This window comes from Phialemonium atrogriseum (genome assembly GCF_030411735.1).
Source record: "Phialemonium atrogriseum strain 8032-3 unplaced genomic scaffold QBC33scaffold_26, whole genome shotgun sequence".
Classification (NCBI taxonomy): Eukaryota; Fungi; Ascomycota; class Sordariomycetes; order Cephalothecales; family Cephalothecaceae; genus Phialemonium; species Phialemonium atrogriseum.
In genome coordinates this window covers 269,475-291,006 of record NW_026848163.1, presented here as the reverse complement: position 1 = coordinate 291,006, position 21,532 = coordinate 269,475, and the positions used below count along the sequence as shown (strand labels likewise).

Here is a 21,532-nt window from a genome sequence, read left to right as displayed (position 1 = left end):
CCTTCCTGCTCGACCCTTCGAGCCAATGAAGAACAGAAAGAAGTGCATACATCTCGGTGCAGGATGCGCATAGCTCTTCAGTTGAGAGACTCCCACCACCACCCACACATTCCACCCCTCCCTTTCTGGCCCGTAATCAAGTTTCGACGCGTCCTCATTATCGCGTCTGCGCCATGTTGAGACCCTTTCTCAGTCCTTCTTAAACGTTCCCAGCCACCATCTGTATGCCCCTTTTGCATCCTTTGCTATCCTTGCCCTTGTCGCTCCTTCCATCACAGTCACGTTCTAGCCACCACCCAATGATTCATTTTTCCTCAACCCCCTCAGCCCCTTTACTATCGCAGTCTCCGTCTCGGGAGGTCACTTTGCCTACGACACCATGAAGGGCCAGTGGCTCTTGCTCGCCGCGGCGTCGACCGTCCGGGCGAGCTTCTGGATGGAAGAAATTGCCCACCAAGGGAAGGCTTCGTTCAATCCCGACACCAGCTACCAAGTATTTCGGAACGTGAAGGACTTTGGCGCCAGAGGAGACGGAGGTAGGTTAAGGGCTGGCACTCTTACCCCTTTTCCCGCATCACGTGTACTGACTTGAAGAAATCCTCAGTCACTGACGACACGGCTGCCATCAACAATGCTATCAGCTCCGGCAACAGATGTGGCGGGAACAGCTCCTGCGTCGGATCGACCATCACTCCCGCGGTGGTCTACTTCCCCGCGGGGACGTACAAGATCTCGGAATCGATTATCGACTATTACTACACCCAGATTATCGGCAACCCCAACGACATGCCGGTGATCAAGGGAACCGCCGACTTCCGGACCAACGCCACCCTCGCGCTCCTCGACGGCAACCCCTACACGGCTGGCGGCGGGCTCCGGTTCAAGAGCACCAACGTCTTCTTCCGCCAGGTCCGCAACCTCATCTTTGACACGACCGACATCCCAGGCACCGCGTACGGTATTCACTGGCCCTCGTCACAGGCGACGTCGATCCAGAACTGCGTCTTCCGGCTGTCCAGTCGGCCCGGGGATGTCCACACCGGTATCTTCATGGAGGAGGGCAGCGGTGGTCTGGTGAGCGACTTGGTCTTCCTTGGCGGGAGCTACGGCGCCCAGCTCGGCAACCAGCAGTACACGATGCGCAACCTGACCTTCGTTGGGTCGCGGATCGGCATCCAGCAGATCTGGGACTGGGGGTGGACGTACAAGTCGCTGGCCTTTGTCGGCTGCGAGGTTGGCATTAACATGTCCAGCACCAATGTCGGCTCTGTGGTACTGCTTGACAGCACCTTCACCAACGTCGCGACGGCCCTCCTCACTGGGCGGGACCCGACAAGCAACACCGGCCAAGGCTCGTTGGTTCTTGAGGGCGTCAAGTTCGTGAACGTCAAAACAGTGCTGGAGGGCCCAGGAGGGGCGGTCCTGCTCGCGGGGGATAGCTCCGGTGGCCTCTACGAACCGGGATATGTCATGGTAGGAACAAACCAAACCACACCCTCCCCCTCACCCCCCACACCATCACCAACTTCCAAGAGATTTTCAACCCACCTGGCATGTCATGACTGACTCTCATCCCAGGGCAACGTCTACGCGCCAAACGGACCATACCACTTCAACGGCCGCGACCCGGGCTTCTTCCCCCGGCCGCCGGCCCTCCTCGACTCCCGCGGCCGGTTCTACGAGCGCTCGAAGCCGCAGTACGACCACGTCCCGGCATCCAACTTCCTCTCCGCCCGCGCCTTCGGCGCTCGCGGCGACGGCGCCACCGACGACACGGCGGCCCTGAACGCGCTCTTCGCCGCCGCGGCCGCGGGGTTCGCGTCGGGGGCCGTCGCCTTCGTGGACGCGGGCTACTACCTCGTCAGCGACACCGTCTCCATTCCCCCGGACGTGCGCATCGTCGGCGAGGCCCTCGCGTCCGTCGTCCTCGGCTCCGGGCCGAACTTCTCGGACATGGGCAAACCGCGGCCCGTCGTCCGGGTGGGCCGGCCGGGGGACAGCGGATACGTCGAGGTCAGCGACCTGATCGTGTCCACGCGTGGAGGCACCGCGGGCGCCGTGCTGCTCGAGTACAACCTCGACACCCCCGCGGCGACGGCGTGCGGGCCCGGCAGCCCGCCGTCGGGGCTGTGGGATGTGCACGTGAGAGTGGGCGGCTTCGCGGGCTCGGAGCTGCAGGTGGTGCAGTGCCCCAAGGCGACGCCGGGGTCGGCGGCGGCGGCGGTGGTGGACCCGGCCTGCGTGGCGGCGTACCTGTCGATGCACGTCACGCGCAGCGCGGGCAACCTGTACGTGGAGAACGGCTGGGTGTGGGTGGCCGACCACGACGTGGACGACGCGGCGGAGACGCAGATCAGCGTCTACGCGGGCCGCGGCCTGCTGGTCGAGTCGGCCCGGGGGCGGGTCTGGCTCGTCGCCACGTCGGTCGAGCACCACGTGCTCTACCAGTACCAGCTCGTCGACACCCGCGACGTCTGGATGGGCCACATCCAATCCGAGACCCCTTACTTCCAGCCCAACCCGCCGGCGCCTCACCCGTTCGCCGCCCGCGACGTCGCCCGCCACGACCCAGATTTTGCGTCCGACTGCCGGGCCGCCACCGCCGGCAACGGTAACGGCACGTTGGGGGGCGCGCCGTGCTTCATGGCCTGGGGCCTGCGTGTGCTGGGTTCGCGCGACGTGGTCGTCTTCGGGGCGGGGCTGTACAGCTTCTTCAACGACTACAGCACCAACTGCAGCGCTCTCGGCGCCGGGTCGAGGTGTCAGGCCCGCATCTTCTGGGCCGGGCCGACGCCGCCGCCGGCGGGCTGGGACGCCACCGTCGATGCTGGCGCAGACGCAGAAAAGCTGACGTCGCTCCAGGTGTATACCCTCAACACTGTGGGGAGCGTAAGCGCGATCACGAGGCAGGGGGTCGACGTTGCGCTGTATAGCGATGGGGTGGCCACCTTTGCGAGCACGGTTGCGCTGTTTAGGTACTGATGGGGGTTGTTGGTGGCTTTTGCCTTTGATATTCTTCTGTTTTATTCTAGGGTTGGTATTGGGCGTCCTGGTGTTCGGAAGGGCAACTGGGCTTGCTGGTAGCTTGAGGATAACCTGTCGGAGGGAATAGGGGAACGGACCTGAAGGGAGAAAGGGATGGGACTGGTGCAAATAAGGGAGGGGTGAAACAAACACACTGACTGACAGGACACTGATAATGACTTGCTGAGCTGGTCAGAAAGGTGTGGTAGACACTAGTGTTCTATCTGAGATCAGGATCAACAAGTACCTAGAAAAGTTAATTGACATAATTAGCACTGGTCACTTTTTGGCTTGACAAACCTAAAGCTGTGATCCACAAATCCAGTTCGATCGATGCAAGGAGGAAACGCCTCAAAGTTGGTCTCGGGCAGATCCGAGCTTACGTGGTGGAACCACGACTCAGTTATGTAAGTTTGTGTTCAGGTCAACGTCGATCAGCCCGATCAGCGCTGTCAGGGAAACACGCAAATGCAACTGTGGGCTGAGACATGGACGGGGATGACGGGACGATCCCCTCCCGCGAGCTTAACAGACGGTCTGGTCTCAAGTTGAAGCGAACCTCTCTTTTCAATTGAACTCAATTCAAGCTGGAGCAACTAAAGTGCATTCCCTCATCACCAATAGACGTCCTCCGCCAACCAACGAAACATAAAACTACAAACCCCATCTTTGAAATGATATCGCATGTGAAACCAAATATAAGGATCTTAGGATCTCTTCTAGTCCTGCCGGCAGCCGTTCCAGTCGCATCCCCCACCCAGCCTGAATGCAGTAAAAGGGGGTCCAAGGACAAGCCTTGGGGGTCGAAGTATGGCACGAAGAAGGTCGAGATAAGGGTATCGGGGTGTGAGCCGCAAGCGGCAATAAGGGCTGGGCTGGAGGCGACGGTGGGAGCCGGAGTGGGTGAAATGAAACATTAATAGCGCGACCGAACGAAAATAGAGGCGAGAGTGGTGGACCTGGGAGTCTGGTTGTTGCTGTTCAGGTTGCCCCGCCACCAGGATCTCCTTTCTTTCAACGCCAGGAGATGACAACGGAGAAACATCGAATCAAAGCCTTCCCGACAATCCCAACACTGGCGACCAAGGCAATTCCCGGTCCAAATCGGGGCCAGGAGTTGATGCAGGCATCGGTTCTCTCAAGTTGCCGGAGCGCCGTGTTGGCGAGAAGCTGCAGGTGTTGTGACGTTCGTCCAGGGGTCGTTCCTCATGCATAATCGTCGAGAGGGACTGCGCCGAAATAGAAGGAAAAGAAGGGGCGAGTCCAAGAAACATGACGGATCCTCTCTCGTACTGACAAAGGAAATGATAGGATGATGATCGCATCGACGAGTTCGGGGATTGCCAGTGGAAAAGGGGGGGGAATGGTCAAGGTTCGTAGTGTTGCCAAAGGTGATATCTTCCAAGCCATCCATGCGGATATCCACCTGATCCCGCACTTACACCCCGCTCTCCATGGAGCTCCTCTCCCGGCAAGCCACATCACGATGCGGCCTACATCAGCGCAACAACGACCATCCCGGCGACTGCGGCAAAGGCAACATGCGCGACATCAAGCGCGGCGCCGGCGTTGATGGTGGGGCTGACCGACGGCTCTGCCGTGGTGGAAGGGAGGGTACTCGAGACAGTGGCCGCCGTTGGCAGGTAGCTCGCGGTGGCGTTGCTGTAAGTCATGGTGGTGGTGTGCACGCGCGCGAGGGTGATGGTCTTGGTGAGATACTGCGTCGAGGTGCAGGTGGTGGTGCTCTCGCCTTCTGCGACCGCCAGAAGAGGCAGGAGGAGAGCGGTGGCTATCGTAGAGAAATGCATCGTGGTGATAATCTTCTGATACCAAGTCGAAGATTCACAGTCGCATAAAGTTCTGGGTTGTTGAATGTAGTGTCGTAAGTCGTTTCACGTTTATATCGATCGTGTCGACGCTGTCAAAGCCTGATATGAGTGATGGAGTGATGAAGTGGCTCCTAGATATGCGCCCAAGGGCAAGGTGTCGTTGATGGTTCTGTTTGGATCGCGGTTGGATCGCTATGCGATGAGAACAAAATCTCTCAAGTGCTGCTGTGTATCGCAGGTGTCCCTGATATTGCTCAGTCGGGAATAATGAGTGTAGTTGTAGTGGTGGTTGTGGTGAGAATGAATGACAGACTGAATACTAGCTCGGCCGAGTATTCGAAGTTGAGATCGTAAGATCAAACACCGGTGTTGTAATAAGACTTTGCCAACGAAGCCTGTGTGGTGAAGGGTGTGTGTGAGGTGGAAGAGAGAGAAAAGAGAAAGGAGGGAAGAGCGAAGATGGGATCAAACCCATGATAGGTACCAACCCGGGGGGAGGGAGGGGGGGTTACCAGGCGGGAAACCTAATCGACGACCGAAATTGCCAAAATAAACGCCAAGTGACGAATGGAAGGGTACAACGCCAAGGTACGTACCCAAGTACCTCTTTTGGGTATCCAGGGCGTCCAATGGCGCAACGGTGTCAGTCGCAAGCCTGCAGGGTACCTGCATTCGCCTCTCTTCAAGTTAGGTGCGCTGGACCAAGCGAGCAGACCCCATGTGGTGAGACTGGCACAACCAGGTCATGGCCAGGCCTGACCGCAAGGCCAAGGAGGTTTCAAGAAGTTTCTCACCTTCTCGCCCACAGCAGTTGCCACAGTACCTACGGAGGGAATAGTGTGGAAGCGAGTACTACACTACTACTATAGGAGTCCTCGCGCCCGGGCAGCGGGGAGATCGTGCGGCGCCCCCCAGCAGTTTCAAGCGGGAAATTACAGGTACCATTTCAGGCACGTTTATGGTTGCACACTTGCGGTTGTGCCCCTCCAAACTTAAGACCCTGGAGGCTCAGATCGCCTGCATTGCGGCTTCCATTCCTTCACAGCTCACAGCCGCAAAAAGTTGCCATTTTTGGTTCAGCCTCTTCTGCTTCTTGCAAACAATGCCGCACAATGTGTTGTGCCACATAGTGGCTGGAATACCCGCCGCATTTTCTTTGAGTCATTACCAGCTGGAGGTACATGCAGCCCATCCCATCTCAGGTATCCGTCCATCCATCCATCCCCCCCCCCCCCCCCAGGACGAAATTTGCACAATCTCTGTCAATTACAGCCCATAGCCGCAACGCTGTTGATTGGTCCGTCTATCTGAGACAAGATTTAGTGTTTGCCCGCGCAGAAAATGCACGGGCTACGGCTGGTTCCTGCATATCAGAATGGCCACACTAGACTAAAGGCGGCAAGAGTTCTGACGACTTTTGCTAGCCCATCTGTACGCTAGGTTCTCACTCGGGAGTCAGAACCTGGGGTACGTATCTCTCAGATCGAATCAGGACGTCCCACCTCCGATCTTCATCTCGCAAGGCGCCTGCAAGAAACATTCCCAGCCAAAAGGAAAGTGAGCGAGGGAAAACGAAACGAAAAGAAAATGAGGCAATAAAAGCTTGTCAAGTTGTGGGGATCCCACTGGCATAGCGCCATGTGTACCCCGTTTATGGTTGCGACGTGGCAGGCAGACAGCCGCAAAACCTAACAAAGACAAGGACAGGAACAGCGAAGAAAACAGCTTCTGCTTTCGGCTTGCCACCCTGTCTCTTTGTTACATCTCGCATTCTCCAGCAATCCATTGTACTGCGGACGCGAACTCCTTTCGTATTATGCGGCTCTCCGGTAACCTTCACGCCTCAGGCCTTGTTCTGCTGGTTGCACCCGACTTCCAAGCATCTAGAAGACGTGATAGAAACCCGTCTGCTGCTGACAGTTGTAAAGTGGCGCCGCGGCATTGCATTTATGTGCCACACACAAGAGCAGGCAGCCGAGTATTCTTTTTCTCCCGCCGATGGGCCATGTCGAGAAGCCTTGGGTCGCTGCAGCCGGATTTGCATCGCTCAACTGGGGCATTTCCAATTGATCCCGTCGCCCATGGGGTCTATCGGTTCCTCATCCTGGACCCTTCCATTAGCAGAATGCGTGGCCAGGAACTAGTAATCCGGCACATCCGCTGGCCCACGGGTCGTGCCGTGGGCGAAGGTGACGAGAGCTGAAGTCGGGTTGCTGTCACCTGAACCTCGGGACCTTTAAATCCAGCTAAGCTATTCTCGTATTTTGAGCATAATGATCAACGATCGCCCGATGATTTCCAGGCGGTCACCGCGTGCCGGGAAACGGGTTGAGCAAGCTCCTGAAGCGGCTTCTGTTTCGAAAGTATTGCAGCCCGGAAGCTCGTTCAGCATTGATTGCTAGCTGGTGACGGCGTCTTGAGGCAAAGCTGCGAAGCGATGTCGCTTATCCCGCCTTCGCTTCTGGCATATGTATCGATAGAAGCCATGGTATTTCTCCCCCATGGTAGAGGTATTAGCCATGACAAACCTATGAAGTCTGTCGCATTGAGGCGAGGATGCCACAAGGCGTCTTATTCCTCGACAAGTTCAACCAACTTCGCAACACAAAACAAGGGTCAGGAGGATACAGAGACTAGACTTCATATCCGAAAACACAAGGAAGGCAGAGGATGCACCAAACTGGTCCTGATCCGTATTGCCTATTTTCCATTCCCATAGCCAGAGATTCAATGTCTGATATGAACAATCGCCTGTCTCCCCAAGCCCGACCTCGTGTGCATCGTCGAGATATGTGCCAATACCATGCAAAACGCCCAAACCGAGCCCTCCGTAAACGCCTAACAGCCATGCAGTAACTAGACAGGCACACTTTCCGCCATCGTCTCCTAGAGAGCATCCCTCCCACGGCCCCAAGCCGGCGCAGAGCATCAACCTAGCGTAGCCTGACCACAACCTCCAAGCAGCTAACCATCCGTACTCTCGCATGATCCCCCTCCTCCCCCTCCCCATCGCCGTCGTCGTCCTCCTCCCCCGCGCCTTCCACCCTCCCAACCACCACATCATCCACCGCCCCAATCGTCCTCGTCCGCAGGCTCACCCGGCAGTCCTTCTGCCGATCAAACCAAGCCGCCACATTCAGCGTCTTCTCGATCGCGCGCCCCGTACCCATCACCACGACCTCATCCCCCCCTCCACCTCCTCCTCCTCCTCCACCACCACCACCACCACCATCATCACCACCCGTGCTCAGCGCCGCCACGCGCGCCGCGAGCGGCAGCCCCCTCGTCCCCCGACCAGCGCCGGCAGAAGCAGGAGCGGCACCTCCGTCGAGCGCCTTGCGCACTCGCTTGACGACCGCCATGAACGGCGCGCGGGCCGAGACGTAGACGCACGTCGGGGCGCGGCCGCTCGCCGTCGCGGGGGTGCGGTACCCGTCGGCGTCGACGGCGGATGTTAGGTTGGATGTGGTCGCCGGGTTGCGGCGGGGGATGGGTCGCTTTTGGATGCGGGAGCCTGGTGGGGGGGAAGTTAGATGGAGGATCTATCTCGGGGGGAGGGAGGGGGATCGAACCTTTGGGGAGAGGAGGTAGTTTGGTTTGGGGCTGGTTAGGCAACGGGGTGGTTGCCTTGTTGAGATCCATGGCTTTGATATGGAGGGTCAAGGACACTTTTCGCAAGCCGGCTGGCCTCGTTGTCTGGTTGGGAGGGTGCTGGCTGTTCGATGCTGCAAGAAAGCTGCCTGCCAGCAGACGTGTGGACAAAGGGGTTGTACAATGTTGGAAGCAAATTCAGAAGCAAATACCAGTTTTGGTCTTGACCTCTTAATGATGAACGCTGAAATTGGAATTAAAAATCGTACCGACTATTAGGCTTTGAGTTTGGGGTGTCGTGAGCATCTTTGTACTGTTAGCTCGAGGTTGAATATCGAGGTGGGGCAGAATAGTATTCAAGCTAGGTAGAAAGAGCAGGTTGACATTTAGGCAACAATATGCAATGCTTTCACATTCACAAACAAGCCATCATTAGGTTTGACAATTGGTTAGATTGGATCGTCATATCCGTTCAAAACTTAGAGACAAGCTGAGGTCAAAAAAAGAACAAAAATATTCGCGATGGTGATGGGACTCGAACCCACAACCTCAGTCTTCGGTGACTCAAACTTGGTTTAGCAAGTAGGAGGACCGCACGCTACCTTTGCGCCACACCACCGTGATGCTAGAATCTTGTGCGAATTCTGCCTTAAAGTCAACCATGATTGTGGGATGAGCTGGTCAAACTCGGAGAAATATCGGAGATTTCTTCGGGGCCCAATCAAATCGAGTCATCGCTTTGCCAACTAGAGACATGACCTCACCAGCTCTCTAGCTCACCCAGCGTTAAGCTCCCCACTGGTTTCAGGCATACCATATGAGCAGCTCTACACTTCCAGAACAATCCAGCTTTGCCCTTTGTATCCCTTGTTCGAGAGCCTGAAATATGGCTGCCTGCGTAGCGCAAAGGGACAGCACAGCTTCATGAGTCTCAACCATGTCTGTCGAAATCTGGCCACCTATAGCTCCAGAGCAGCTTAATATCGCGAAGGAGACGGCGCTTGTAAGTTCGTCTTCATTTCCGGTTTCTAATATTACTATCATGGACTCGGATCTGTCTGCCTCTTGGGAAATGGTGCTGATCGATACCACGACCGGGCTGAAGAAGCGAGAGGTCGACTGGCTGCTCGAGGAGCTCCACGAGACACTGAAGTACCTCAAGCATGGACTTGAGGACTGTTACGCCTTGCTGGCACCGGTAGACCCTGGGAGCACACTGGTGCTCAGCACACCCCGGAATGAGGTTGTGAAGGGGACAGTTACCCGAGTAGGAACGAGGATCGTCAAAGGGGTTAGTTATCCTCCCCTCCTGCTCCCCCCCAAAAGCGGAACCCCTCCCAAAACTAATATTCGCATCCATCTGTCTCTCTTAGACCATCCACCTCCGATTACGCACCCTCCCAGCGCAAACCCTCACCCTCAATCCCGACCATCCGATCCATCTCGCCCCCTTGATGGGCCTCCATTCCCTCTTAACAGACTCCCTCAACCTCCTCAGCCTGACCCTCTCGTACTGCTACTCATCCGCCCCGACGACCCCCTCAGGACCACCGGCCGCCGCCCCGTCGGAACCGCCCATCTCCTCCCCACAATTTATATCCGCCCAGCTACGCCTCCTCTCCCAGCACCTAAGCGAGGCCTCTTCCCTCCTCAAGGGCCCGCCCCTGACGACGGCCGACCCGTCCTGGACGACCCGCAGCGCGGCGCCCTCGCACTTCCGCCCCCCGCTCGCCAGCCCGGCCAACGCGCCCCCGCCGCTGTCCTTCCACCTCGCCATCCAGGACGGCTGCCTCGTCCTCTGGCTGCGCCGCCTCGAGCCCGCCGCCGCACCCGTCAACCTCGGCACCAAGCTCGCCCTCGCCATCGGCACCACCCGCCGCCTCGAGCATGACGAGTCCGAGCGCATCTTCGGCTACTGCTGCACCGAGGCCGACGAGGGGGCCGGTGCCGGCAGCGGGCTTCAGAGGACGGGGACGGGGATGGGGTCCGGGGCGGCTGCGGCTAGGCTGAACAAGCCGGCCGTGACGGAGCCCGGCGCTGTCTCGGGGGACCGGAGGGAGGTGGAGGTCTTTGTGAGGGAGAAGGTCAGGGTCGAGAGCGCGGATCCCAGCCTGCTGTCGCTGACGGCGAAGTTGACAGCGTTGGCACATATCCTGGATCGGGCGCGGAGGAATCTGGCAATCGTCATGGGCGAGGAGCTAGAGGACTAGATGTCCTTTTATTGCTTGTTAATACCCTTTGGGATCTTTACCCGTGGCAGCGTTAGTGATCTGGACTAGCTGTTTTCCGTTGGGTGTGTTGGGTATGATAATGTCATACAAGAGGGTTGATGGTTTAACCGACTTTCGGACACTATCACGGAGCTGACTCGCCATTGATGTCTCGACAGGCAGAGTCATGTGTGTTCCACCTGGCACGCTTTGGAGGGTTAGCCATCACCCTAGCCTGGAATGCTGCAAATGTGAATTCCTTAATTTGGGGGACAATCTTCGCCCATATCCTTTAGCTGCACATTCTATCGGGTATAATACGCAAGGGCAATCAATCAATCAATCTCTCCCTCCCCTGATCCGCTCCCGCAGCATATCCTTCTGGAATGCAATCAGCTCCTTCGTCGAGATGGTCAACCGACCATCGCCTCCGGGCCTCCCCTCCCCCTCCTCCGGTATATTCCTATACACGTGGCCCGTGACGAGCCCCGCGAGCGTCTTGACGTCCCTCCCGTTAGACCAGCCCCTGGTCATGCCCAGCTTCCGGAACAGGCGCAGGACCGTCTCCTCCTCCTCGGCGGTGGGCCTGACCTCGTCGCGCACCTCGACCCCCTCCCTGCCGACGAGGTTGCGCAGGTGCTCGAGGCAGCGCGCCGGCTCCATGGCCGCGAAGGTCACCTCGGTGGCGAACCTGCCGCGCAGGCCCGCGTTCGACCGCGCCAGCGCGTCCATCTCGCGGTCGTACCCGGCCAGCACGATGATCATCTTGCGCAGGTACCGCGGCTTGGTCATGCAGTCGACCAGCTCGCCGATCGCCTCGTCGTTGAAGCTCCCCCCGCCGCCCTGCAGGCCCCGGCCCCCGCCCCCGCTGCCGGTGAGCCGGTACGCCTCGTCGATGAACAGGACCTTGCCCAGCGCCCGCTCGAACAGGGCCACGACCTTGGGCCCCGTGTGGCCCACCCACTGCCCCACCAGGTGCGTGGCCGAGCACTCGACGACGTCGCTGGTCGAGAGGAAGCCCATGTCGTAGAAGATCTGCCCGATGATGCGCGCCGTGTGCGTCTTGCCCGTCCCGGGCGGGCCCTTGAAGATGTACGTGAACGGGATGCTCTCCCTGGGGTCCTTGCCCTTGAGCCTCATGTTCGCCGCCATCCGCTGGTAGCCCTCGAACTGGTGGATGATGCCGTCGAACCCGATCAGTCCCTCGAACAGGCGCCGGCACCTCTGGCTGGCCCGCGCGCCGCGGTCGTAGTCCGGGTCGAAGTCCTCGGGCTCGAGGACGATGGCGGCGGCCGGCGCGTCATTCGCATCATCTGCCAAGCCCGGGAGATCGTTGTCGTCTGCCGCAGATGGGGCCACGTGGGAGTCGCGGTCGCCGACGTCGGCCACTTTCTCGCGGTCTGGACTCAGGCTCACACCCGAGCTTCCGGCCTTCTCCCGCTCCTTGGTCATCCTGTCGCGATAGCGGGCCTTGGCGAGGTTCAGGATGTTGACGACGTCGCCCCCGTTGCCAAAGTTCGGGCGGTCCCTCGCGCGGCGGAGCACCTCAGCGGCGGCCTCCTTGGCCGTGGCCGTGGCGGCGATGTCCTCTTCCGCCATCTTGGCCTCGAGGATCTCGTTGAGCTGCGCGTCGTCGTAGTCGGCAAAATGGAAGGCCTCCTCAGGCGGGAAGCGCCTCCGCAGGCCCGGGTTGCACTTCTGGAACATCTCCTCCATCATGTCCCGGTACCCAATCAAGATGACGCACGCGTCGTCGCCGGGCCGGTTGTGCACCATGGCCACCAGCACGTCGATGCAGCTCAGCCGGAACTCGTCCGACTCGTTCCCTGACCCTGCCCTGCTCCCGTGGTAGAACATGTGCGCGTCGTCTATGATCAGGACCTTGCCCTGGGCCGACTCGATGATGCCTCTGGTCCTCGCCTCCGAGTCGCCAAGGTGTTGCCCGATGAAGTCCGCAGGAGTCTTGTATATGACGTCTCGGGCCGACAAGAGTCCCGTCTCGGCCAGGATACGGCCGTAGAGCTTGGCCACGGTGGTCTTACCGGTGCCAGGGGGGCCCAGGAATACGCGGTTCAACGATGTCCGAATCGGGTCCTTTCCAAGGAGCTCCCTTTGGTAGTTGATCTTGGCGCGTCTCATGAGCTCTTCCAGAGCGTGTTTGATGTCCTTCAGCCCTACCATGTGCTGGAGCTCCTTCCACGCGTCGCTGCGGGAACGAGTGTCCTCGGGTTCGGGGCCAATCACGTCTTGCATCGTCAGCAGGTACTCATCGGGCGCCGCCGGCTCCTCCTCCTTGCTGATGGGCGCCGGCTCCTCCGCCTTGCTGAGGGACATCCTGGCCCGCTCCTCCCGAAGCCGCGTGGCCTGCCGGTTGAGCATCTTCGCAAACGAGGCTTCCACCTCGTGCACGTTTCCGAACCCAGCCGCATCTCGGCAGCGGCCCACACGCCGGGCAGCGATGCGAGGATAGGGCCCGTTGATGCCGTCTTCGACTTTCAGGGAGTGGCGGGCGATCATCCGGACCAGGATGCGGCGGAGCTGCTCGTCGTCGTAGTCCTTCATGCGTATCCTTCGCGGGAAGACTAGCCTGGCCTGTGGCCCCTTCCCTAGCACCGCTGTCGTGCCCTCGACAGAGCCTGCGAGAACCATGACGACGTCCTTTTTGAAACAGTCACAAACGTGCATGAGGTAATTGCCGTTCTTGGGCTTCACGGCGTCTACGTTGTCGATGAAGAGAAGCTGTACGAGAACAGCAAACCGACCAGTCAGCGAAGCAAACATTATTATTGATGTTGTCCAACATACATCGTCGAGTTGCAGGTTGTTATTGTAATAGAGTTCGGCGATATCGGTGCGCTCGTGAAGTGCGAATCCCGACTTTTGGAAAAACCGATATCTCTCCTTGTCTGCCCAAACGTCACATGCTGTGAGGAAGTCCCCATAGAGTTTCGTCACTGTCCTCATACCTGCATGAAGGGAGAACTGTCAGTAAATATTGAGTTGCCCTTAGCTCTATCAGTCTCGAGGGGAGTCCCTTGAGACTTTGACGACGACAGGATCATTGAAAAGGCAGTACCTGTCCCAGGGTTCCCCATGAGAACCAGATTAAGCTGGTGTCGTTTCAGCACGCCCTTCCGGAGTCGTGCCGCATCTATTATTGCTTTGATTGTCATGATCTCGGCCTTCAAGTCGTCAAGGCCCACCAGCGACATGATATGGTCCAGTGGCTCGTTCTTCTCATCGGACTCTTGCTTCTGTCGCTCCCACTCCTGTTCAGGAGTTGGTTGGGCATTGGCTCCAACATGGTTCTCGTCGTCTAATCTCGGAAGAAGAGATAACATAGAGCTTCGACGAGAGCTGCTAGGGCTTTCATGAAAGGGATTGAACTCCCGTGGCGGCTTGTAGGGTGGGATCTCGACATCAACATCTTCCTCCGTGCCCTCTGCACCGTCTGCATCCCCTGGGTCCCCTGCTTCGTCACCGAATAAGCCTTCCCAGTTCTCCCAAAGAGCAGAATGCGGGCCTGCGTCAAAGCCTGGCGTTGATACATCAGGGCTTCCGTCATCTGGGCTTGTATCATCATCGTCATTGGGAGGGGAATGGGGGCCTTCATCAGAGCCCGGCGTTGGTGCATCTGGCGACGGCGTCAGGCCGGGGCTCTGGGGGCCACCATCACCACCGCCATCACCACTGCCATGACCACCGCCGTCACCACCGCCGTCACCACCGCCGTCACCACCACCCCCTGGAAACACAGCAGAACTTTCAGCTAGCTCAATCATCCGCATCGAGCACATAGACATTACCGCCCGCTTGCTCTTCGAGAGCGGGTTTCTCTTCCGTCGAACCAGTGATACGTCCACTCCTCTGCTTCTGGACGACTGTGAGTCTTGGTAACTGCCACCAGATAAGCAGAACTAAGAAAGGAAGAGAACCGTTATGTCAGAATCAGATGAGGTTTCAATGTCAGGCAGAGAGGCGACAGAGTAATCGATTCCGAGAGTACCTATCTGAAGTTGCTTGACCCTTGGTGCTTGCCAAGAGGTACTGTACATAATTCATCCTAGATAGGTAGGCTCTGGGCCCTGCAATGAGGTGGATTCATCCCAGGCAGAAGTGATAAGTTCTCATTTCGTTTCCAGTAGCCTGATAAGGCGGCGCTCCCCTACATGAGCACATTGGGAATGGAAGGGGTGGCTTGAAGAAAAGGGGGGTGGGCTTGATGGGTGAACTTGACGGGTGAGCTAATTAAGGGCTGAGCCTTACCTCTACTAGGCAAATGCTCCACCGGAATTTGGGCCTCAATGCATACCCCTACTAAGACTGATAAGACTGCAGCTCAGCAAGACAGGGGTGGGAGAGCTCGCATCTTTGGTCAAAAGATACTGCATTTTGCGTCGACACTCACGTCACATGGCATGGTAACACCTGGATATAGTGTTGTGTCTGCGCCTTGAGGACAATGTCGTCGTCCAAAAAGAATACTGCAGACCGGTTGAAACCCTCCTAATTTTGGGGTAGGTTGTCGTCGAGCTTGATGGGAAGGACGGGAACTTTCAGACGAGGGATACAAAACAAGCCCTCTTTTTGCAGGGTTAGATCACGCTCGTAGGCTTCGATTGTATCCATGTCGTGTGCTTTGGTCAATGAAGGCCGAGAGGAGAAAAATGATGTGGTGGATGAAGCCGTAAAGTCGATATTCATCGTCGATGGGCAGCCTGGAGTATGTACAATACTTATCAAGACATATCCACACGCCCAGTCGCAACTACTCGAAAACAATATCCACCCCATTAAACGCATATAGCCCCTGGACCCGCTTCCACTTGAAGTTCTCCACCTCGGCCAGGCGCAGCCTCACGGGCGCCGGTCCGGTCTTCCAGCCACCGTCCGCAGCGGGGATGTGCTTCTTGTCGCGCGGCAGCACGCGGCCGAGGTCCTCGCACACGAGCCGGGCATTGTCCTGCCTGCCCTGGTGCTCGACGACGACGAGCGTCGTGCCGCGCCGGTAGTCGAGGCAGACAATGGCGTGCCCGCGCGGCGTCACCACCTTGAGCGGCGCCAGGCCGCTGAGCATCAGCGTCTCAGCGCTCATGGGCCGGTCGATGGAGAACCCGTCGCCGCCGTCCTTGGCCCGCCGCCGGAACACCGAGTTGTACGGGCCCCGCGTCACCAGGATGGTGCCGCCGCAGTCGTCGTGCAGGAGCTTGGCCATGACGAGCTGCTCGTCGATGCCCGTCGCGGCCGCGAGCTCCGACACGGACCGGCACCGCACCCGGCAGCGGAGGAAGTCGCTCCACGTCCAGTGCTCGACGAGGATGCTCTTGCAGATGAGGATGACGAACGCCGCCAGCACCCATGTGTACGTCGCTAGGTTGAACGGGTCGACGCCCTCCACCCGGTTGCCCAGCGTGAACCCAATGGCCAGCCCGCCGCCGCCTAACATCCCGGCCACGCTCATGATGCTCCAGACGTAGAACCGACACGAGATGGTCACCGACGTCTCGTCCACCACCCACTCCTGCATGTCCTCCGCGTGCTCGTCCAGCCTCTCCTGCGTCTCCTGCCTCGGCTCGCGCGCGCTCGCCGGTGCGTGGCTTTGGTGGTGGTGGTTCCATATCTTGGCCCCCCACTTGCTCTTGCCCTCGGTCAGCAGGCGGCAGCGCGAGAAGCGCTGCTCCCGGAACGCCTCGGACAGCCGGAGGATCTCCCGCCCGTCGGCCTCGGGTTCGAACTGGTTCGTGTACAGCCTGCAGAAGGCGCCGAACTGGCCCTCGGCGAACGGCCTCACAACGTCCTCGACGCCGCCCGTGAGCGCGATCATGGTGCGGAAGTTGGAGAAGTTGGAGAGGAAGATGGGGCTCGTCGTGATGAGCGGCACCATGGCCGTGATGATGTCGGCCATGCACCCGAGCCGCACGCTCCTCATGGATCGGGAAAGCTCGTAGTAGTCGACGCCACTTGCGTGTGAGCAGGGGGAGCCGTCAGGGGCTTTCTCTAGATAGGCCCATTCGACGAGCGTCTCGAGCCCATTTTCCAGGCCCTTTTCTCGATGGGGTATCTTCCCCTTGAGATGGCGTAGAGTCTGGTCCAGGATGAGCAGGGCCGGTTGCGCGGTATTGAGGATGACACGGTCGGATGAGGCCGAGTATTCGAGGTCCCTGTCCTGGAACAGAACGGTCTAATATACGAGATTTCAGTTCTGAACTCTTGATGTAAAACTCCAGTCGGGATGTGTCTTACCCTGAAGCCCTCGAACCCGATTTCATAGACAACAACACACATCTCGTACATCGTCGGGGGAAGCCCAGATCGGTTCATGAGGCGGAGTGAGAGAAGGATGTACTTCAGCGAAGCATTGATTCCGGACCGGAACTTGTTCTGATTGACGCAGTACGAACCCACATCGGTCTCCTCTTCCGATGTCAGGCCTTCTTTGGCGTTGGCGTCGATGATCCGCAGGGCTTCCTCGCACTCCTCCTCCTCGTCTGCGAGACTGGCCGCGAAATCGCCGGATTCCCGAGTCTTCTCCAGGGCCTCCTCGCCGGCGTCAGCAGCGACCGTTGCGCTCAGGGCGAGATTCATCAAAAGGACCTTGATTTTGGTGACCCTGGCTACGAGGACTGCCATGACGTTGGTCAGCCAGTAGTCTCCCATTGCTGTCTGGCTGATGAGTCTGGCAAGGATGGCGGACATGTAGTTGACGAGCTCGAACATGGCCTCGAGCTTGTGCTCCAAGGGATCATCGTCTACGTCTACTTCGGCGTCGTGAGCAGTCGGCCTCGTTGATTTCGCCGCTGTTCGAGCCTGTTGTACCAGCTTCTGGAGCCGCTCACGGTTGGCAAGGCGAGAGCAGAACTCGACGTTGATGCACTCATTGTCGAGGAGGCACAGGGAGAGCGCTGTCGATATACTATTTGACAGTCTCGAGAGCTTCCGGTATCCGTTTTCATCGCCCTCCGTATTCGAGAAGAGGACGGTCGACCCCAAAGCCAAGGGACGGTCTGGCTCTTCGATGAAGGCTAAGAGTCTCTCGGTCTCGGCCCTCCGCAGATTCTCGGCGGTTCGATCGCTAACCGCATATGCGCTCAGGCTGTCGAACTCCGGGTATTTCCGTTGCGGCTTCTTCTTCGCCGTGATTTTGCGCATGATCGAGTCAACCGAGCATGTGACTGGCGCTCCTCGACTCACCGGAGCCCCCTCATCCCTTGGGAGGGTCTCGGGCTTTCCGGTGCCCGTAACCGCCGGATGGTCGGGATGTCGTCGCCGGGGACGCCAATGTCGTCGCCAGCGGCGTCCCAAGAGCCGGCCGGTTGCGGGAAAGGTGTGCTTTCTGGACAGCATCGCACTCGAGTTTCGCCGGATCGGCGGGGGGTGGTTGACGACATACTCAGGTGGATCAATCGATCGCAAACCCTTCGACGATGCATGTGAGGGGGTGGAGTTTTGCTCTTCGGCCATGGTTCCGTTCTCGAGCCCGGATCAAGATGGGCAAGTTATAACAATTCCTCTTCGGCTTCCTCTTTAACAATCCAGTTCGGCCGCGTTCAGACGAGGCTCTGTGAGCAGACGCGGAGTGGCCGTGACGGCTTCAAGTTGCCGAGAACCCGTCACACTGCAGACCAGCAATCGCATTCCATCACATTCTACATGCCCGCGACATGGCCATCACATTGGTATCGGCCAACGCGAGGCTCAGAGTGGCAGAGCCAGCCCCCGACCGACTGCCCATGTGCACTAAAGGATTGGGCAAATCTTCGCTACAAAGCAGCCAAGGCCCTATGGCTCAGCTACTCGTCAGGTCTAAAAATCGACTTCTGACGTTGGGTGGGGCCTGCGGCACCAACGTCAGGGACATCTATCGCAAAATCCAAGGGTACCTAGTAACCCCACCAAAATACACTAAAATTGAAAGTACTTTACGTTTCTTGCATTTCATAATCTAACTGCATAACATTTTCAACCCTATTAACCAAACTAATATGCATAACTATAGCTAGCAATAAGTAGTTGTTTTGTTTTAAATGATAAGATAAGTAATCTTACTTAGAGAAAATTAGAAAACAATAATTTTTTTTACCAAAAGATGTAAAGCAAAGGTTATTCTAGCAATTAAAGTTTTATATGTTTTGTCGCATTATAGTGCATAGATGTAGTGTTTATTAATTTATAAGGTACTGTGGATGCAAATAGACTGGCGTATGCTGAAAACAGAGAGTACTTCCTGGATTTGGTGCATTTTGGCGGAGTTACCAGGTACCCTTGGATTTTGCGAATAGAAGGTAAATTTGCGAATAGATGTCCCTGACGTTGGTGCCGCAGGCCCCACCCATCGTCAGAAGTCGATTTTTAGACCTGACGAGTATCCCTTTTCAACGCAGCTGCCAGCGGGAAAACGGGGTAGCGTTGCATTGTGGCGCTTCGGGCCTTCGCACAGGGCGTGCCGTTATCAACGGCTAGGCTGAGCTCGTATTGACTACCACGGCGGCCTCACACGTCAGACGTAGATTCACGGAAGCTTGGTTGTGGGGAGAGGATGGGAATGACAGGGCTCATCGCTTAGATTTGGCGTTGCATCTCGACTTGTTGGTCCTCCCGTCGAGCAGTGACCTTCTCTGAGCCCGACTCGGCTTGGAAGCACGTTGCTCTACGAGTAAACCAGCTGCAACGCGTGCAACTCGCACAATGACTCGAAAACGGAATGGCGAAGATGCCTGCAGCCTTGCAGCGTATCGAGAGTCCTTACTGATGTCCCAAGGCGGACAAGAAGGTGGCTCTCGGCCACCAAACTGTCGTCAATCAAGCATTCCTGATGTTGGATATTGTGATATCGACCCGTCCCCTGATGAGAGGGCGCCTAATGTACCCTACATCCAGACGTGGGAGCCGCCTTCTTTCGCAGAAGAATCGAAACCGCTCGTTCGACTTTTCGTCACCGAGCCCCAGAATGACCAGATCGACGACGGGACCTCGCCTACGTGTCTCGACGACAATTGCGGAGCGGGTGCTTCTCAGGGCAAAGACCAGACCCTGCATATCGTCAAGGAGGTCGACGACGCCTATTCGGATGCTGAGCAGAGCTTCCTGGAGCGCGGGGCTATTGCCCCGAGCTGGGCTAGGGGCCGGCCCGGCAACTTCGATGACGACTCCGACAAGAGCAACCGAGACCCGCCTGCCTATGGAGACGCTGACGACTTCTACGACAGCGATCTCGACTCCGTTGCCTCCCGGACAGGTCGCGTTGTGCGTGAGCATCACAAGAAGATGAGAAAGTGGCGCTCGATGGCAACGAGCCGATTTGAAAATATGCTGCTCGAGTGCATCGTCAACATAGATAGCATTCCTCCAAACTATGAGAACATCTTCGTCAACCGCAACATCATCGACCAGCTCGAAAAGGTCACCCGTCTATCACTCAACCGGCCCAAGGCATTCAGCCACGGCGTGCTCAAGGGGAACAGGGTTACCGGCGCCGTGCTCTACGGACCACCTGGTACCGGGAAGACGCTCCTAGCCAAGGGTCTCGCCAAGGAGTCCCGGTTCAACATGCTTGCCATCTCCACCGCCGAGCTGTGGCAAAAGTGCCACGGCGAAGACGAGAAGGTTATCAAGGCCCTGTTTTCCCTTGGCCGGAAGCTCAACCCCTGTATCATCTTCCTGGACGAGGCGGATGCCATGCTCGGCGCCCGCAAGGCCGGCGAGAAGCGGCACATCCGCTCCATGCTCAACCAGTTCCTCATGGAGTGGGACGGGCTCACGAGCGGGCTCAACTCGCCCTTCATGCTGCTGGCCACGAACCGGCCCTTTGATCTCGACCCGGCCGTCCTCCGACGAGCCCCCGTGCACATCCACCTCGACATTCCCACGCTCTGGGAGAGGCAGAAAATCCTCGAGTTGCTACTCAAGGGCGAGACCCTGGGCCGCGACGTCGACTGCAGCACCCTGGCCCAGTACACCCACAGGTTCACCGGCTCCGACCTCAAGAACCTCTGCGTCAGCGCCGCGACCAACTGCGTCAGCGAGCAGGAGTCCGACACCGCCCGCCGGGTCCTGTGGCTCAGGCATTTCAGGCAGGCCATGGCCACCATCAAGGCGACGGCCCTGAGCAGCACCATGAAGAACGAGTTTCAGAAATTCCAGGGGACCGCGCGTCATGACGACGTAGATGCCGAGAAGGAGTGAAAGCCCGTGGTCACGCCCTACCACCCTCCCGGCCCGAAAGCGTCGACAACGACGATGTGCCACAAACAGACTTGTGAGGAGCAAGAGAAGGACCGCCCATCACCTCATCAAATGGACAATGAATATGCCCCGAGCACCGTCGAGACCTCCGACAACTCACCAAACATCTTGTTTCCCGGCAAGGTAGAAGGGAAGAAAAGCAAGTCCGTGGCGGATCGCAGATCCACCCATGACCCCTAAAGAGCTCAAGCTCGAGGAAGAGAGACCCAAGGCTCAGTGAGTGCCGCCACCTCAGATACAAGTACTTTCCTATTCTCATTCCAACATTCCTAACCCATCATATCCAGACACCGTCGGCGTCGTCAACAACTTACCTCCGCTACTCTCGCGCCCCCTTATGTTAGCCCCATTACCTTCCCCGGCTAGTTCAGCCCGGCCGCCACGGAGGTGTCCTACCTATAAACCTGTATCTACTATCATCATGTCCAGAATTGTTTACCTGCGAGCTCCCACGGCCCAAAGGGCGAGATAGGGAGAGGGAGTGAGTAGGAATCAGACACCGCACAGTCAAGTAGGTCGCTCATCAAAAGCCGTGTCGATAACCGAAACACATTTTAAACAATAAAACAATATTGAGATTCTCACAATCTTGACCTCCACAATCTGGACCTCTCCAAACTTCCTCATATCAGTCCG

General features: G+C 57.8%; 8 protein-coding genes and 1 non-coding gene across 9 annotated transcripts; 4 read left to right on the top strand and 5 right to left on the bottom strand.

Moving 5' to 3' along the window:
- Positions 1 to 225: 225 nt before the first annotated feature.
- Positions 226 to 3,340, top strand: QBC33DRAFT_596020 (pectin lyase-like protein). The gene is made up of 3 exons (XM_060431856.1): positions 226 to 536; positions 605 to 1,473; positions 1,579 to 3,340. Exons 1-3 carry the CDS (start codon positions 380 to 382, stop codon positions 2,980 to 2,982), a joined length of 2,430 nt encoding a protein of 809 aa, XP_060280343.1. The 5' UTR covers positions 226 to 379; the 3' UTR covers positions 2,983 to 3,340.
- A 160-nt stretch (positions 3,341 to 3,500) lies between these two features.
- On the top strand, positions 3,501 to 3,971 carry QBC33DRAFT_548156 (uncharacterized protein). Its single transcript, XM_060428805.1, has one exon. It carries the CDS (start codon positions 3,699 to 3,701, stop codon positions 3,942 to 3,944), a length of 246 nt encoding a protein of 81 aa, XP_060280342.1. The 5' UTR covers positions 3,501 to 3,698; the 3' UTR covers positions 3,945 to 3,971.
- Positions 3,972 to 4,517: 546 nt separating this feature from the next.
- On the bottom strand, positions 4,518 to 4,832 carry QBC33DRAFT_518043 (uncharacterized protein; the record flags this gene model as incomplete). Its single annotated transcript, XM_060426223.1, has 1 exon — positions 4,518 to 4,832. One exon carries the CDS (start codon positions 4,830 to 4,832, stop codon positions 4,518 to 4,520), a length of 315 nt encoding a protein of 104 aa, XP_060280341.1.
- Positions 4,833 to 7,786: 2,954 nt separating this feature from the next.
- Positions 7,787 to 8,495, bottom strand: QBC33DRAFT_518042 (Rpp20 subunit of nuclear RNase MRP and P-domain-containing protein; the record flags this gene model as incomplete). Its single annotated transcript, XM_060426222.1, has 2 exons — positions 7,787 to 8,367; positions 8,426 to 8,495. 2 exons carry the CDS (start codon positions 8,493 to 8,495, stop codon positions 7,787 to 7,789), a joined length of 651 nt encoding a protein of 216 aa, XP_060280340.1.
- Positions 8,496 to 8,964: 469 nt separating this feature from the next.
- QBC33DRAFT_t71 lies at positions 8,965 to 9,063 on the bottom strand. The gene has a single exon. It is a non-coding gene; the product is annotated as a tRNA-Arg (tRNA).
- On the top strand, positions 9,037 to 10,824 carry QBC33DRAFT_208398 (uncharacterized protein). The gene is made up of 3 exons (XM_060422638.1): positions 9,037 to 9,447; positions 9,550 to 9,735; positions 9,818 to 10,824. Exons 1-3 carry the CDS (start codon positions 9,382 to 9,384, stop codon positions 10,652 to 10,654), a joined length of 1,089 nt encoding a protein of 362 aa, XP_060280339.1. The 5' UTR covers positions 9,037 to 9,381; the 3' UTR covers positions 10,655 to 10,824.
- Positions 10,813 to 13,737, bottom strand: QBC33DRAFT_208419 (P-loop containing nucleoside triphosphate hydrolase protein). Its single transcript, XM_060422639.1, has 3 exons — positions 13,731 to 13,737; positions 13,460 to 13,620; positions 10,813 to 13,404 (listed from the first exon to the last, which is right to left on the bottom strand). Exon 3 carries the CDS (start codon positions 13,337 to 13,339, stop codon positions 10,994 to 10,996), a length of 2,346 nt encoding a protein of 781 aa, XP_060280338.1. The 5' UTR covers positions 13,340 to 13,404; positions 13,460 to 13,620; positions 13,731 to 13,737; the 3' UTR covers positions 10,813 to 10,993.
- Positions 13,738 to 15,422: 1,685 nt separating this feature from the next.
- Positions 15,423 to 18,115, bottom strand: QBC33DRAFT_580613 (uncharacterized protein; the record flags this gene model as incomplete). The annotated part of the gene is made up of 2 exons (XM_060431212.1): positions 15,423 to 16,835; positions 16,898 to 18,115. The coding sequence occupies 2 exons, from the start codon at positions 18,113 to 18,115 to the stop codon at positions 15,423 to 15,425; spliced, it is 2,631 nt and encodes an 876-aa protein (XP_060280337.1).
- A 1,114-nt stretch (positions 18,116 to 19,229) lies between these two features.
- On the top strand, positions 19,230 to 21,301 carry QBC33DRAFT_208282 (putative mitochondrial AAA). The gene is made up of 2 exons (XM_060422637.1): positions 19,230 to 21,112; positions 21,184 to 21,301. Exon 1 carries the CDS (start codon positions 19,340 to 19,342, stop codon positions 20,834 to 20,836), a length of 1,497 nt encoding a protein of 498 aa, XP_060280336.1. The 5' UTR covers positions 19,230 to 19,339; the 3' UTR covers positions 20,837 to 21,112; positions 21,184 to 21,301.
- Positions 21,302 to 21,532: the final 231 nt, after the last annotated feature.

Bases quoted from the DNA above. Each gene is read 5' to 3' on its own strand.
- QBC33DRAFT_596020 (XM_060431856.1), top strand. From the start codon at position 380: ATGAAGGGCCAGTGGCTCTTGCTCGCCGCGGCGTCGACCGTCCGGGCG. The intron at 537-604 runs GTAGGTTAAGGG...AGAAATCCTCAG, and splicing joins TGGCGCCAGAGGAGACGGAG to TCACTGACGACACGGCTGCC. The intron at 1,474-1,578 runs GTAGGAACAAAC...CTCTCATCCCAG, and splicing joins ACGAACCGGGATATGTCATG to GGCAACGTCTACGCGCCAAA.
- QBC33DRAFT_548156 (XM_060428805.1), top strand. From the start codon at position 3,699: ATGATATCGCATGTGAAACCAAATATAAGGATCTTAGGATCTCTTCTA.
- QBC33DRAFT_208398 (XM_060422638.1), top strand. From the start codon at position 9,382: ATGTCTGTCGAAATCTGGCCACCTATAGCTCCAGAGCAGCTTAATATC. The intron at 9,448-9,549 runs GTAAGTTCGTCT...ACCGGGCTGAAG, and splicing joins TCGCGAAGGAGACGGCGCTT to AAGCGAGAGGTCGACTGGCT. The intron at 9,736-9,817 runs GTTAGTTATCCT...TGTCTCTCTTAG, and splicing joins GAACGAGGATCGTCAAAGGG to ACCATCCACCTCCGATTACG.
- QBC33DRAFT_208419 (XM_060422639.1), bottom strand. From the start codon at position 13,339: ATGCACGTTTGTGACTGTTTCAAAAAGGACGTCGTCATGGTTCTCGCA.
- QBC33DRAFT_208282 (XM_060422637.1), top strand. From the start codon at position 19,340: ATGACTCGAAAACGGAATGGCGAAGATGCCTGCAGCCTTGCAGCGTAT.